Raw genomic sequence first — 16,694 nt, 5'->3', positions numbered from 1 at the left:
ATATAAATTATCTGCCGAATTTCGCAGATTAGTATGTGTTAACTGTTAACAACAGAACGAGATCTCCAACAGAACACTTACCATCCTAAATTTCCAAATTATCTTTCAAATTTCCTAAAGAACATTTGGCATGTGTTAACAACAAATACATTTCCTTATCAGAGTTGTTTCCATATAGGAAAGCTAATTCCAAAAATTTGTTGTAGGGGGTGGTTGACCTATCAACAAGTACCCCCCTTGCTAATTACATCCAAACAATATTTAAATTATTAATTAATTAAAAGTCCCCTAATCTTATTAACCCAAAACTGCATGGGCAATTTCGTCCAAACAAGTACCAAAACCTCTACTACGCAACAAAATAGGTGGTCTTTGGGTAATGGTCATTCTAGATTAACCAATACGTGGCAGCAAGATGTTGAGGAGCTGTTAAAACCATCGACAGCAAATCCGTCGTTTTATTCAGAGCCCATAGCTTTTAAGCCCGTTGTAACTATATTCATCCACAGAAGCCTAACTAACATTATGGTTAAGTTAACTAACTAGCCAGTCTGGTTAGGTTAAACTATTTTCAAACATACCCCTAAAGTTTGACTTTATTTACGATTAAGCACTCAAGTTGTTTTCCTATAAATGAAACGCTTGAGGCAAGCTAGGTTTGCCAAATTAGAGACCCAAACGGTCCTTGTAAAGAAACTCTCCTCCTCTCCTTTCTCTCTCTCTCTCTAGAAAAAAAAAAACAAAAAAAACTCTCTCTCCTCTGCAACAATGGCGACTTCTTCTAGAAGATCAAGTGGGCCTGTTTTAGGTTTTCACAATCAACACCAAAACCGTTCGAGTTCTCCATCAGGGAGATTCTGTTCATCATCATCAAGCCCATCCGCTTCATCGTCAGGTTTCGCGTCGTCGAGTTCGAGTTTCTCGTCTCGATCTACCGGTTTCTTTCACAGATCGACGTCTCCGAGCCGCGTTAATATGTGTGGAACAACCCGTTCATCATCCCCATCGGTTAGATTTTCAATTGTCGACCGGTCTATATCTCCAAGCCGTTCGATTTCAGCCTCACCTCGAGATAATCAAATTGTCAAGAAACAAAACAACCCGTTATCATCAACCCCGCAGAAGAGAACATGCATGTGTTCGCCAACAAATCATCCGGGTTCGTTTCGATGCAGTTTACATAAAAATATGAGTTTTAGCAACAGTCACTATTCTTCAAACAGATTGAATGCTAGGAGATCTGCTATGACGAATTCACTCGTTCGAATCGGTACCGTTGAAGGGGATTTGGTTAGAAGAGCTTTATCCGCTTTGATTCGACCTTCATCACATCATCAAAGAAGAAGAGCAGCTTTTCAACCGAGGCCTAGTAGGCTTTCAAGCATGTCGAAAGAGATTGAATCTTTATGATATAGAAGAAACAGGTTCGTTTGTATTATTTCTTCGAACCCTTAATCTTTTCTGTTCTCCCAGTTTTCCCCGGCCGGAGATACATCTACCAAGTCGAAGCAATTGAAGATGAAAAAAGAGGAGATCAAAGATGAAAGGACAATTTTTATGTTTTTTTGCCCCTATCTCTCTTTGTATTTAGAAGAGACCCTCAAAAAATTCCCTAAAGCTGAGAAAGGCTTGTACATACTACAACTTTCAGCCTATGAATGGTTATTGAAGGAGTTTCAGATTTACAGATAGAACAAACAATTTTGACATCTAAAGAAAAAATTAGCCATAAATTAAAATCCAAATCTCATTTAAATTCATTCAAGTTCGGGATAAATTCGTTAAAGATGTGGATGTGTGATTGTGGAATGTTTGTTGATGGATCCAAGAGATTGTTATGTGTCTTTCAGCGTTGTGTTGTTCACCGTTATCATTGGTCCGTTATGTTTGACGTTTTTACGTTAGGGTACGTGACGTCGTTAATGGTGCTGTTTGTTTGTTTCTTCGTTCGTTCGTTCAACCGTCGTATTCGTTGAGTTCCGTTTCTTCAAGGTAAAGTTTTTTATTTTTCTATGATATATTTATTTATTTATATTTTGTGGTTACTTTGATTTTTCTTTTCTTATGTCATTTGCAGGTGGTTTCGTGCCTTTCTAGGAGTTTTGACTCTTCTGGATTAATGACCAACACAAGTACAGAACCTTTGAAGATTGCAGCCTTGCAGGACATTTTTAGATGGGGACTCTTAATTAAATTAAAGAAACTGATAAAAATTAAAACTAGAATAAATTATCACCAAATTCTGAAAGACCCAGAATAAAGCTGTGGAGGAAAATTGATTATTAATAAAAGAGAAAGAGGACACCATAGCTGAAATCAATAAATAATCTGGAATAAAGAAAACACAACTGTGGAAATAAAAGTTACGTTGAAGTGAGTATTAATGAAACCGTTAAAAAAATTGACTTGGTTCTGTTAATACGGAATTATATACTTATGGTGACCGAAGGACACGGCACCACGCAGTTATGGAGTATGGACTACAACGACCCCACCGAATCATTGATCCATCGGTAGTGTGGTGAACTATGGACTAGTTGGTCATTGATAAGTCGTGGTGACAAAATATAAGTGTGAGTATGTTTACCATTCCGAACGGAATATTGATATTTTGGTTTTTTTAAAAACACGGTAAAACAATATAAAGTTGAAATATTGATGATTTTAAAATGAGTCGAAATCAAAATATAATATAGATTGAAATATTGTCAATTTCAGTTTCTAAATTTTTAAATTTCAAAAATTTTAAAATCCCAAACTATGGTATGGTATGTACTAATGGACTATGAAATGTTAAATTTGGAGATGATATCTAAAAGAGCACAAAATATTTTCTTCTTATGCTAATGTATCGAAATATCCGATATCTTGAAGACATTAATTTTCTTGAGATTCGGGGCGTCAAGAAATGTCCAAGAAATAAACTTAAACAACTAGGGGCGGCTCTGAGATGAAATGGGGCTGTACAAAATTGGAAAACTTAGCTTTTCCCTTTTTCCCCCATAATCATGGCTTGTTTTATGTACAAAAATATATATATTTGATTAGCTTCCCATTTTGTCTTAAGATTTGTCACTCATTTATTGGCTAAACAATATTGAATTTCTAATTAGGTGAAGGTAAAACATGAATATATCAAGAGAGAAATCTTTAGAAAAAAAAAAAAAAAAATTACAAGATGCTACATTTTAAAATTTCCTATTTCTTATAATTTTTTTTCCCATGTGTCATTATATTACTTGCTGCCAAAATATGGGGCCTCTCATAAAATGGGGCATGTGCAGTCTCACTTCTTGCACTCCCTCAAAGCGGGCCCCCTGTAAACAACTATTTTTTTTTTGTTTGGGTTTCAATTTTCCACCTTGAGCCCAACCCGGAGTTGGAGTTAAACCGTCGGACTTGGGTTTACAATGCTTAAATTGCACCCTAGCCCAAGAATAAAAGATTACTTCCGCGATTTGAATTTCATAATCACCTAACGTGAGCCCATCTTCTGAATTCTGATGTTCTATTAGAAACAGTTAGCAAAGTCATAGAAGGAGACTTGGAGATCATTTGAGCGTTGGATACATTGCAGTGGATGCCAGGGCCTCTAGCCAGGCCTGGGTCCAATCTAGCCCATTTTACTGACTTTGACTACACGGCTAAACCAAGTAGCTAACGTTATACACTCATACATATGAAATTGACTTGGTTAGAATATTAGATTACGGCATTACACGGTAGAATATTAGATTACGGCATTACACGCGACAGTTGTGTTTACACTTTCGGATTCCTTCTCGGTTTTTCTTCTATCGATAATGAACTTTTTTTTCGATAATGGCTATCAATAATGAATCAAGTAAAAGTATAAAATTCAAAGAAAAGAATGGAAGATAAGGTTTGCCACTTTGCCCCCACATGATTGGAAGAAATAGGTGGGAAGATGGGTCAGTGAACATACCCATCTTTGTCAGTCTAACTTGAAATTGAAGGGGTTGAAGGTGGAGCCATATTTGTGAGCTAAAGAATACAAATGCTTTTGGTTAGCATGATCTACAGTCGGTTGAGAGGTCCCACGCCATGTAAAGAAATTGGTGGGTGACCAATTTAAACAATAATATTGACAGGTGCTTTGATTTTGTTCCAGCATTGGATCAAAATTGGTTTGTGAGGACCCCCCGTGAAAGCGAGAGGTTGGGTGGGCCTTTAGGTCTGAAGTAGCTGCAATTTAGTCAATAAACATCTGAACAGTTCCAAAATTATTGCGAGAATCTATTTCATCTAGGCAAATTCGAGCATTATATTTTTCTTTCTCAAATTTTGAGTATATATGGTTATACATGTTACTACTTCTACCACCTAGTAGGCAAATACAAGAAAAAGATCAATACTTTTTATCGAGGGAAAAAAAGATTCTTTCAACAATTTAGTTTGGATATCAAATAAAATATACTCTAGCTTAAAAATAAATGTAGAAAAAAAGATCGTTACTCAATACTAATTTGTCATTCCCTCTGTCGTGGATTGCTTTAATTAGCAACACGTATGCTTTTGATGCTTTAGCTTCAGTGACGATAGTATGTTCCTTTCCAATAATAACACTGTCTTCAAGTAAATTATTAGTCTCAAGTTCTATACTTGCATCTGATCAACTTTACTTTTATGTTAGTTACCAAAAACAAAAAACTTTACTTTTATGTTTTTCTTTGTTATTGAAAACGTTATTGAACAACAAGATATCGGGACATCCTATCAAACAACAACCTTTGGAAAGGTACATAATTTAGGTTAGTTTTCTTCAGGTGCTGTATATACCGTATAGGCGTATACCCCCAAGTCATGTAATGTAATAGCCGTAAGGAGTTATTTTTTCTTTAATATACAAAAGATTGCTGTGGCATCCCTGAAAACAGAAAAGGAAAGGCATTATTCTCACTTTTGGTGTAAAAATGTTGTGCACCAACTGATTTTATTAATATACGCATCCATTTCTGTTAGAAATATAAACCAAACTCATGGTGCGAGCTAAGTTATTTAATTGGACATAGGACATAGGACATAGGACATAGTCCGACAATTTATGTATTGGCAATAGAATGAGGAAATAGATACAGGCAAACAGCCGACAATTTGCAATGCGTAGCGACTAGCGACGTAGCGATTCATTGACAGTTGAGGCAGTTTTTTCGATAAGGCAGTACAAACATGAAGGGTTAAGATTCTTAAGAAGAGCTGGCAAACAAGTGTTATCTTGTGAAGTATGCATAATGACATAATTTCCTGACCCGCGGAAAGCATTGTCATGTCTAAACCGTGTTGCATGGGACCTTCTTGCACCCTTTACGCTGGTAGTTCACAACTTCAATTCATGCCCATTACCAATGTTGTATGAAGCCAAAAGAACCTAACTGATCTACAGAGAATGATGCATCGAATTGGACTTCATGTCGTCAAAGTGAGTAGTTCGGATGAGGTGTTCTTCATGAACACTATAAATGGTTCAAAGTGTTAGAATGGATAAGGATGTACCTTATATGACATGGGTGCTCGTAGTACTCCAAATTAGTGTCCCTTCTTAGTATAAGCTACAGTTTATAGAGAGATTATATCATGCATGTGTAGCATCTGATAATTTACTACTGATCTAACCACTACAGTTACAACACGGCAAATTTAACTTGTATTTTTTTTCCCACTGTATTTGTATTTGTGTTTATTTAATTTTTACATTATCAAAAGAAGAAAAGTTTTCAGTTATATTTTTAAATTTAAAAATTAACATGTTAAATATCAGTACCATCGGAAATGGAAGTATGGAATTGGTAGGCAGTAGGCTGATATGCTAAGAATATATTCAGAAGCAGGTGGAACATAAAAGATTTGAGCCATTTCTCGACCAATAAAATAATTCAACTATAAAACTTCATTAAAAGAATCTGTATGGACATAAATTATTCGCATTCCAGCATAGTTTACCTTAATTAAATATTTCGTATTATCGTGAAAATATCACATATGAGGTCAAAGTAATCGACAAAATTATTTGGATACGATAATAGTCAAAATACAAAGTTTGGCCGGTGCGTGGTGATTCAATTTCTGGTGAACTTTCTTTGTCTAAAAGAAGATCGGTTAATCAGAAACATTGACGTTTTCCATTACCAGGTTTCGTGAAGAAAACCAATCTGCAAATATGTACATCACCAATACTATTAGATATTTTTGGTATTTACATCCACAATCGAGAATAAATATTTCTGCACTCAACAAAAATATCTGTTCATTTTCCCCATCTCAATAAAATATGGAATGACCAAGATCCTTAATTATCTCATCAATAGGGTTTACTATCTCATCCTTAAAATTCAACTAATTTTTTTTTTCGATAACCCATCCCCCTATTATATATTTAAAGACTAAAAATAGAGTTTACAGAGTCAAGATTACAAGGAGGGTGTCTACCAGGAATTTGTTTTGAAGCCCAGGAAGCCAGACCATGAGCGAAACCATTCCCAGTACGACTAACCCAAGAAAAAACAAACTTATCTAAACCTGCAGCTAAAGCAAAGATATGTTGAAACACAAAAAAGGAGTTCTACCCTAACAGAGAACTATTACAAGTTTTTAGAGCAGACATCAGGGTTTGACAATCACCCTCCAAAATAACAAAACAAAGATTCAATCTTAGAGCCAACAAGATTGCAACCTCAGCTCCAATCAACTCAGCCTGCTCTGGATCATTTGCAGAGAATCTTCTAAAAGCAGCTCCCAAAATAACTCCCTCTGCATTTCGAACAAATAGCCCCAACAGCCGCACTAAAATGAGATCTGTCAAAAGCAACATTAAAGTTAACTTTAACCCATGGAGAGGAGGGTGGAGACCAAGAACTAATATTAAAAGATAAAGGCAATCCAGGATAGGTTATAGAGAGGAAAGCTAAGCTAGTTATTTCTCTCTTCATATCAGAGAAATTCAAGATGGATTTTAACTCTATAGGCCTACATTCCATCCTGGCCTTATTCCTTGTCAACCAGAGTTCATATAGAATAAAAAGACAAAGATATCCTCTTCTGTAAATGTCTTCATCCTTAGAGGAACACCAGAAAATGAACTGATTTATCCATTCTTTAACATTCCAATCCGGGTGAACATTTATATCCAGCATGGCATTAGAGACATACCACATCATCTTAATCCAAGTACAGGAGAAAAACACATGGGAAGCTGTTTCAATACACTTCTGACAGAAGGAGCAAGAGATGTCTCCTTTGAACTTGAACTTATGCAAGGGACATCCCCTGTAGGAAGCCCACCAATATAGAGTTTCCAAATAAACAGCTATGTAGCAGCATCTAAATGAAGCTTCCAAAGATTTTTCATAGATAAAGGGTTGAAGGAGGAGGAAAAAGATATATTATCTTGCTTGGTGAGAAACACATAGGCTGACTTAACAGTGAGTTCTCCATTCTTAGTAGGCGGATAATAATATGATCGGGGGATCCCGATGGTCCGATCCAGATTTTAATATAATGACTCGTTGATGGATTGGATGATTTGAAAGGGAAACAATTCTCCCAATCGATTTTGATTCCAGGATAGGAGAACTGGGGAAAAAAGGGAGTTAACTTTGAGATCAAAAAGGGATGGTCCAGGATCCAGCAAATCCTTGAGGATAATAGGTTTACCTATAAAGGTGATCGAGCCAAGGATCATTAAAGATAGAAATGGAGAAGAGCCTGCTCCAATATTCCATAAGAAACCTTCTTTAATCTCTTTCATAGTTCTCATAATGCCTCTAAGGAAGTAGGAGGTATCCCTTGGAAAACTCTTCATATCAATCATACTCTGCCACTTTGGATAAGTTTTCTTGAATAACAGAGTCCATTTAGACAGCTCATCCTTAATCATCCTCCAACAATGCTTGCTAATCATAGCATGATTCATATCTTTTGTTTTCCTAAACCCTAGACTTCCATTAGATTTGCTCCTACATAGTTTATCCCAGCTGATTGTATGATAAGAATGAGAACCTTCAGAGCCATTCCACCAGAAGTTTCTATTTAGCTGATCCAACTTATCTGTGATCTTGCATGGGAGGAGATAAGTACTCATAGCATATATAGGCATTGCTTAAGCTACCGATTTAATAAGAGTAGTTCTGCAAGCAAGAGATAGGACTTTGGCTTTCCAACCAGTGATTTTCCTTTGCACCTTCTGAATCAGATATTCAAAATCCTCACTTTTCTTTTTCCCCAACAAGATAGGCACTCCCAAGTCCCAAGTACACTTCCTTCTCATCAAAGAGTCTCATCTTCCATTTCTTCAATATGCTTTTTTGAGTTTGTATGGACACATTCCCACTAAAAAAAACTCTTGTCCTATCAAAGTTCACTGCTTGCCCAGAGGCTTCGCAATATGTTTTAATAAGTTCCATCATACACTCAGATTGCTTTAAATCAGGTTTACAAAAAACTATAGAGTCATCAGCATAAAAAAGGTGGCTGATACCAGGGGCTCTTTTTCTTATCTTGATCCCAGAGATACTATTAGAATCTTCAGCTTGTGCAATTAGCCTAGAGAGAGCTTTAGCAACAATAATGAAAAGGTATAGCGATAAAGGATCTCCCTGTCTGACACCTCTCTCAGGATACACTTTGCCAAGGGGGGAACCATTCAACAGAACATTATAAGAAACAGTACTGAGACATTGTTGGACCATTTTCCTCCATTTGGAAGAAAAACCAAGTTTACCCAGAATTTGATCCACAAAACACCACTCAACCCTATCAAAAGCTTTTGCCATATCCAATTTTATAGCCATCCAGCCTTGCTTATGTTTTTTCATCTTTTTCATGTTATACAAGACTTCACTTGCCAACCCAATATTGTCCCCAATGGATCTGCCTTTAACAAAGGCTCCTTGAAGAGGGGAGATGAACTTGTGAAGGAGTGGTTTCAGCCTAGTAGCCATGATTTTTGAGATAATCTTGTAGGAAAAATTACAGAGGCTAATGGGTCTGAATTTGGTAATATGCTCAGGATTTGAAACCTTGGGAATAAGTGTGATGAATGTTTCATTTAAACAATGGGCTAATTTAGAAAAAGTAAAGAAAGCTTTGACTGCTTCAGAGATCTCAAGATGAATAGTATTCCAATACTTGTGTTAAAAGATACCTTGGAAGCCATCAGGCCCAGGAGCTTTAAGTGCCCCCATACTTTTGATAGAAGCCCAGATTTTAGCATCAAAAGGTAGTCTAGTTAACAAGATATTTTCATTTGGAGTAATACATGAGTCAAATAAGGCTCGTATCTCAGGGTTGACATTAGGTGCATCTGAAGTAAAAATATTTTTGAAATAAGCATTGATATTCTTCCCAACCTCCACTTTTTCTGTATCCCATTCCCCATTATCATTTCTGAGCTTTTCAATACTATTTTTCCTCATTCTATAAATGGTAGATAGATGAAAAAATATGGTATTTCTGCCTGCATCCTTAACCTAGTTTGTGGTAGATTTCTGCTTCCAGAAGCTTGCTTCCTTATCAAGTAATCCCTCCAAATCATCTTGCAGAGATAAAAACTTGGAATAATTTTCTGCTACATCCAAATCTTTAGAAAGAATATTATCAATCTCCTTTTTGACAAACTTTATCTTGAGAGGAACATCCCCAAAAACCTCAGCATTCCATATTCTCAGCTTTTTACTGGTATTTTTCAATCTATTATGAACAGACAGAGCAGGGGTTTAAGAACAATCTCCCCCAGTAGTATCATCCCAGGCCATAACTATCACATCCTTACAAGAGGACTCCTTGGTCCACATTTTATAAAATCTAAAAGGTTTTTTGGTTTTTTGGATAGAATAATTGAGATTTATAGAGAGTAAAGTGATCAGAGGAGGGGATGGAAATATTTTGAATGAGAGAATGTGGGAAAAGCTCTAGCCAATCTGTGGTGGCTAGTGCTCTGTCTAGTCTTTCCAGGATATGATCTCCAAAAAACCTTTTGTTAGACCAAGTAAACCTTGAACCTTTAAACCCCAAATCCATAAGACCAAGGTCATCAATAAAGTCATTAAAAACATTCATGCTTCTATACTGAGTACCATTACCACCCACTTTCTCTAAGGGAGAAGAAATAGAGTTAAAATCACCAAAGAGGATCCAAGGACTAGGAATGAGCAAGGCCATATCACGTAACTCATCCCAGACCCTCTTCCTCTTATAAGAAACATGTTCACAATATATAAATGAAAAAAACTAATCAAAATTTGAAAAGTAGTTGGAGAGTTTACCTATAATATGATTAGGTGTTGCTCCTAAGATTTCCAGCTGAATATTGTCTTTTCAAAAAACAGCCAAACCTCCACTAAGACCAGCTGAAGGAACTATACATTTACCACTATACTTAATCTTCTTACTAACTAGGACCATCTTTTTCTCCGTAGCTTTGGTTTAAGATAAGCAAAGTATATCAGGATCTGAAACCAAAATCAAGTTCTTCAGAGCTACCATTGTCGAGGCCGAGCCGATTCCCCGACAATTCCAAGCAATTGTCGTCATAGCTCTAGAGGTGACTGAAATGGGTTAGTCACCGCGAACCCTTCTAGAGAGATTGAAGCATCCAAATTGTGTCCCTTAGTATTAGAAGAATCAGGACCCGAGTGTCCAGAAGAATTATTAAAACCATCAGACTCTCCTTCAGATGGGGAATTACCATATGAGCCAGAAAATCCTCCATGACCAGAAGAAACACCATATTTAACTGAAGCATTTGAACTGAACCAACAGAACCCAAATCCTGAGAACCAACAGCCCCATTAACATTGTCACGAGAACCATTAGAACTAGACTCAATAAACTCAGAATCCTCTAAGTCATTTAAATCCGAGTCATCTGAAACTGAACTTTTTGAAGTCTTAGAGTCCGAATCACCTGGACCATAAGAAAAAGTACTTGGATTACTAGAATCCTTGCTAAAGGAGTGACTTTTGGTTGAGTCAGAAGGAGAAGGGGTATGAATAATCCCCAAAGAACCATCATCCTTGGAGCTTGACATGATCTCTTTTCCTCCTATATCCCAATCAATGAGATACTGAGTTCTCAACCTCTTCCCTTTGACATCACCTTCTTCCTTGTCAAAGTCCTCAGCTTTCCTTTTATTTTTGAAACTAACCATAATCTTTTTCCCCTCATCCTTACATACTTCCTTGTTTGCATTATCATTTTCCTTGTTAGAGGGTTCAGGAGAAGTGGGAGAGTGATTAGGAGAAGGGGTAGTATGATTATGAGAATCAATTTCCAGAGAATTTTCCCATTGAGAAGAAACCGAAATATCACTTATTTTTATTTTCTTAGACTTCCTAAACTCTGATGAGAAGATTTCTGTAAAAACCACCACTCTTTTATGGGAATAAAGCTAAATATCTTCTGAGCTATCAGTGCATGCTTGTGAAGTCCCCAAGATGCAACTGTTCTTCTCATATTCTTGAGATAATACAAATCCATCAACTCCCGAAATTTTCTTGGAACCTACATGTTTCCTAGAGTTGCCAAACCTTTTGAGAATATCAGCTAGATTTCCTGACAAGTTTTCATATGATGGGGGCTGGAGAGAGGAAACAGATACCAAAAGATCAGAATTATGGGGTTTTGCATGCTTACTAATACGAGGCTTAGCCAGAGAGACTGAACTTTTCCTAATCTTTGGGCTTAAAATTGGGTTTCAAAGCTTGGGTTTCGAAAGGGCTTATCCAGACTGGAAAACACAAAGTCTATAGAAGCAGGAGAAAAGTCCAGAGAGGGATTCAACAAACATAGCCTCATTGCTGAAAGGTCCAAGATTAGAACCTTGAGAAGGCCCAACATCCATATTGGAAAGATCAGACCCCTTAGAGAGCCCATTAGCCAAAAAATCCAAATCCGAAGAAAAAGGAGGTTCCAACCCCTCATAAAGCCCTTTAGCTAACTGGTCCGAGTTGAGCCCAGAATCCATATTATCCAAACCTAAAACTGCATATCTAGGATCAGAATCCATACAAACACTTTTCAGGCCCAATCCAAAAACATGCAAAGAGCCACATGTCATGATCTCATCTTGGACGCACTCATGAGCAGGAGCACTCCCTTCACATTCTTTTGTCAGAGCAGTAGTAACCGAAATGCCAAGTGACAACCTTTCATTGGCTGTTTCCGCAGAGACAATAACATCCATATTGGGGGGAATATCGTTAACAATGGATGACAAAGCATCTACCATCGTTACCCTCATCTTCTCCATTAGGAATGCCTCTAAACACCCAACATCTTCCGAAGAAAGAACAACAGAGGGATCCAAAACACCTTTCCTATTATTTGTTTGTAACTTAAAATCCATAGGAACATATTTATTCATCCTCTCCACCTTAGGATCCCATTCTAAAACTTTTCTGGACTTAATACCAATCCCAAATTTAAAAGAAGCAACAAGGGTCTTTTTAATCCGATTTGAAAAAGGATGATTAATAAAATCTTGGTTACATAGACTTACCAACAAGGTTTTTTTCATACTTCAGCTTTAAAAATAGAGGATGATTAATAAAATCTTTACACTCCTTATAATCATGCCCAATCATCCCACAACAATAGCAAAACATAAGAAGCTTTTCATATTTAAAGAAAATCTGAATGGACTTGTTTTCATGGAGATTTACCTTAGCATTACTTACCATCCTCCGTTTGATAGGATACATGACTTGAACTCGAGAGAAGGAGTTCCCAGCATCAGAACCACCAACAGAATCAATAGCCACCACTAATCCTAATGCAGAACCAATCTTATGAATATTTTTCCAAGTAGATCTTTCCAGAAGGAGACCAAAATCTGAATCCATAATCTAAACTCTTGAAAATTATAGTTATTTGTGGGGTTATTAGGAATTCATTGCTTGAGAGACATAATAAAACCATGGACAGACCAGGAACCATTTTCAAGAACAAATCTCATTTTCTATTCATCTTCAAACTAGAATTTGAATAACCCCTTAGAAAGAAAAGTAATCGAGATTTTTGAATTTGTATTCCAAGACTTTACTAGCTCATTTCTAATATCAACTTCATCAAACTTTCTAGACGTAAAAAGCTTACCAATCAGTGATTTCTCCCAAAAAATTTTTCCCTATTATTAATGGAGTCCAGACAGATCTCATCTGGGAACTTGTTTATTTTCCACATAGATTCCATCTGAAGATGAAGACGGCATAACTCCTCCTCTTCAGATTCATCAAGAATGATTTCAAGATTCGGAATACTCATATTTGAAAAGACATACCTAGAGGAGGCAGATCTCAAAACTAAAAGGAACCAAGATGATGGAGGGAGGATTTAAGAGATAGAGATATAAGAAAGGAAAGGAAAAACTAAAATGAGACAGGCATGGTAAGATTAAGAAAGGAAGAGAGAAGGAGGGGGAAGAAAGTTGCTACGCTCATATTTCTCTCTTAGCGTAAAAGAGTTTTTTACTTCTCCTTGATCCTGAATTCAACTAATTTGAATTGCAATTGGTCGAGTCCCACTCCCACCAATGTTGGAGTAATATGCTTTGTTAATGCAAGTGGATGATTGTAACAATTCAATTCAACAGATACCATTGGCAATGATAGAGATTAAGGACATTCGGAAAAAATTGATACATATAGAGGCATATGACCAAACTAGTGGGCCTCCTATTTTCTGTCTGATTTTTTCGAAAACTGAATTGGAAATTTTCCGATGGTACTGATATTTGTGTCCGACATTCAAATTTTCAGAAAAAACGGTTGGTTGAGTTTTCAAAATCTGATCCAATTTTTCCCGAAATTGTAACGCCCGTATTTTTAAATACGTATTTTTCTATTTATTAATTATTTATTTATTTATTTATTTTCAAAATTCGTCGGATTGGACTCGGGATACGTGGGCCTGGTTTTGGGCCGAAGTTCAGGTTGGGCTTGGGTTTTTGGACCCAAGTATATAAACATTTTTCCTAGAGAATAGGGTTCATAAAGAATAAAATATATTAAAATGGAGGCAGAGCTTAAAGTTGGATTTACGGAGGGTGGAGCCTTGACGGCGGACTCGGAGAAATTCGTGGAGGCTGTTAGGACTGTGAGTAGATTTTATCTTTCAATCGAAAGTACTAAAACTATAATTTTTATCCGTTTAGAATTTACAATTTCATAAACTATGGTTTTCGTCGGTTTAGTATTTACTAATTCTACCGTAAGAGTTTCGTTCTCGTTCGGTTTTCGTTTTCCTATGTCGGGTTTTGTTCTCATTCTCGCTCGGGGACCGGGTTAGACGTTAGAATAGTATTCACTTATCATTGAAATACTTGGATACTTGGGGTGTCGGTACATTTGATAGAACTGTTGTAGATATGTTGAGGTCGTTAATGGCGGCCAAGGTTATGACCAAGAAGATATGGCCGCACCACCATTTTCTATTTTATTTAACCGTTAAATGTTGTTGTTTGTATTGGTTGATGGACGCCGGGATATAGGATGGGAGCCGTCGAAGCTCTGTTAATGGCGTCGCCCCATGAGAGGTCGTCGGTTGCCCTTGAATGGGTTGTTTTGTTGTGTTGGGTTAGGATGTTTGGAGTAGTGGGATTATGATGGATGAGTGGGGGTCGGAGTGAGTCTTTGTTGGGCGGTTTGAAGCTCGGAAAATCCGTCAATGGCGTTCTTCGCCATTCTTGCATTTCGGAGGATTTGGTTTGATCGTTTTAAAATTGTTTAAACCGTGTTTTGTATGGTGGGTTGATGGGATGATGTTTGGTGGTAGTGGGGATGGTTGAAGGTCGCCGATTTGAGCTTGGAGCAAGCTCTAATGGTGGTCGAAATTTCAGATCTAGGTTTAGAAAGAGTTTGGATTGTATGAGTTTGGATTTTGGGCTTTTGTTAAAGTTTAAAAGGGTTTTCATGAGGAGGAAACCGACTTGATGAAATGGGTGGCGATTAGAGCTTGGTGGTGGTCGATTTTAGGCTGGCGGAGGAGGAGAATTTGGGAGAGATGATGAACAAAAAGTTCGGTTGGGCCTTGGGCCAAAGTCTTTGGTTTTGGTCGGGCCGACCCTGTTTGGTTTTGTTTGGGCCTAGTTTGTTTAGTGGTTGGGCCATTTCATTTTTAAGTTGTTGGGCCGAAATGTTTTATTGGCTTGGCCGAAATTTCAGTGGTAGTTGGGCCGAAATTTCAGTTTAATTTTCGGACCACATTAGTTATGTTGGGCCAGTTCTCTTTGTTTTATTTTTGGACCGAACCACTTAACTGTTTGGGCCAGTTCAGTATAAGTTTTTGGGCCCGTTTCTAATTTTGCATGGACCAGTCCATTGGACTTAAACTAGATCTACGTGGGCCTTTCACTGTTTAGACTTCCGGGTAATAAGGTTTGGGCTTGGCCAGTTGGGTCCGAATCATGACCTTAGCCATGAGCCCATGAGCCATGCACCTTTGCCCTTAGCCATGACCCATGGCTATGACCATGAACCTGTCGAACACGAAAACGACAGTTTGACTTTGACTTTGACTTGGACAGTTTGACTTTTGACTAGGACAGTTTGACTTTGACCATCGACCGTTGACTTTGACGGTTGACTTTGACCATGGTCGGTTGACTTTCACCTTTGACTTTGACCAGGACACTTTGACTTTGACCATGACATGTTGAGTTTGACCTTGACCATGAGGTGTTGACCTTTGACCGTTGACGTTGACTGTTGACCGTTGACTTTGACCGTTGACTGTGAATGTTGACTTTTCCAGTTTTTCATATGTTTGTTTATATGGATATATATAGTAATAAAATACTGTCAGATATTGTATAACTTGGTTGGTAAATTATCTAATTTAGATTTGACGTGAGTAAGGTGTAAAAGCATATTGGGCTTTGATTGTGGGTATGGATTTGTTTAATTGTACTACGTTTTATGTGTATATTATATGGACACATATAATAATAAAATGCTGTGGAAGCTAGTATATATTTGGTGGTCATTATCTAAGAAAGATTTGACCTTGATGTTGTGTATTTTTGACACGTGATGATATTGAGATGTTAGGAAACATTATATTCCTAATACGTTATAATAAATAATGTATGCGATACGTGGAAGCATTGTGACATGACATGATATAATACGTTATAATATATTGATGCAATATCTTGGAGAAATGTATATACATTCCATTATTTTATATGTGAGATGCTAAGATATAGCCGGTGAATATTTGCCCACCTGAGGGTGGTGTAGTGCAATAATATATTGGCACGTGAAAGAATGAAAATGGTTATGAGGTAACTGAGATATTTCTATGTATTGTGGCTTAGTGCAATAAGGTAATTGACCTACACGTGGTATAGTAGAAATGCTTATGAGTCATAAACGTATGACACCGAATAAATTACGAATCGAAAATCCTAGAACCGACTACCACAACTCATGAGATTTGCCTTGTGTGGGCTTATGTGATATGATTGACCCATGTGTTGGGTGTATATATAAGATGTGATTGACCCATGTGTTGGGCAATCGTAAATTTAATAGTGGCTTGATATATTCCGTTCGCAAAAAATAGAACGATGATCGCTAATATTTTTTATGCCGAATAGTGGCGAGTGCTTACATAGATTTGGCTTCCGTGTGAGGATTTACGGTGTGCGGCATCCCGCTCGGGGTGGTTACGCACGGAGT

General features: G+C 37.2%; 1 protein-coding gene across 1 annotated transcript; it reads left to right on the top strand.

Moving 5' to 3' along the window:
- The first annotated feature begins 658 nt into the window (after positions 1 to 658).
- Positions 659 to 1,574, top strand: LOC147507891 (uncharacterized). Its single transcript, XM_086600552.1, has one exon. The coding sequence runs from the start codon at positions 769 to 771 to the stop codon at positions 1,408 to 1,410; it is 642 nt and encodes a 213-aa protein (XP_086456678.1). The 5' UTR covers positions 659 to 768; the 3' UTR covers positions 1,411 to 1,574.
- The last annotated feature ends 15,120 nt before the right edge of the window (positions 1,575 to 16,694 follow it).

This window comes from Coptis chinensis, chromosome 3, assembly GCF_015680905.1.
Source record: "Coptis chinensis isolate HL-2020 chromosome 3, ASM1568090v1, whole genome shotgun sequence".
NCBI lineage: Eukaryota > Viridiplantae > Streptophyta > Magnoliopsida > Ranunculales > Ranunculaceae > Coptis > Coptis chinensis.
This window is presented reverse-complemented; position numbering and strand designations above follow the sequence as displayed.

Excerpts from the sequence above, each read along its gene's own strand:
- LOC147507891 (XM_086600552.1), top strand. The coding sequence starts at position 769 with ATGGCGACTTCTTCTAGAAGATCAAGTGGGCCTGTTTTAGGTTTTCAC.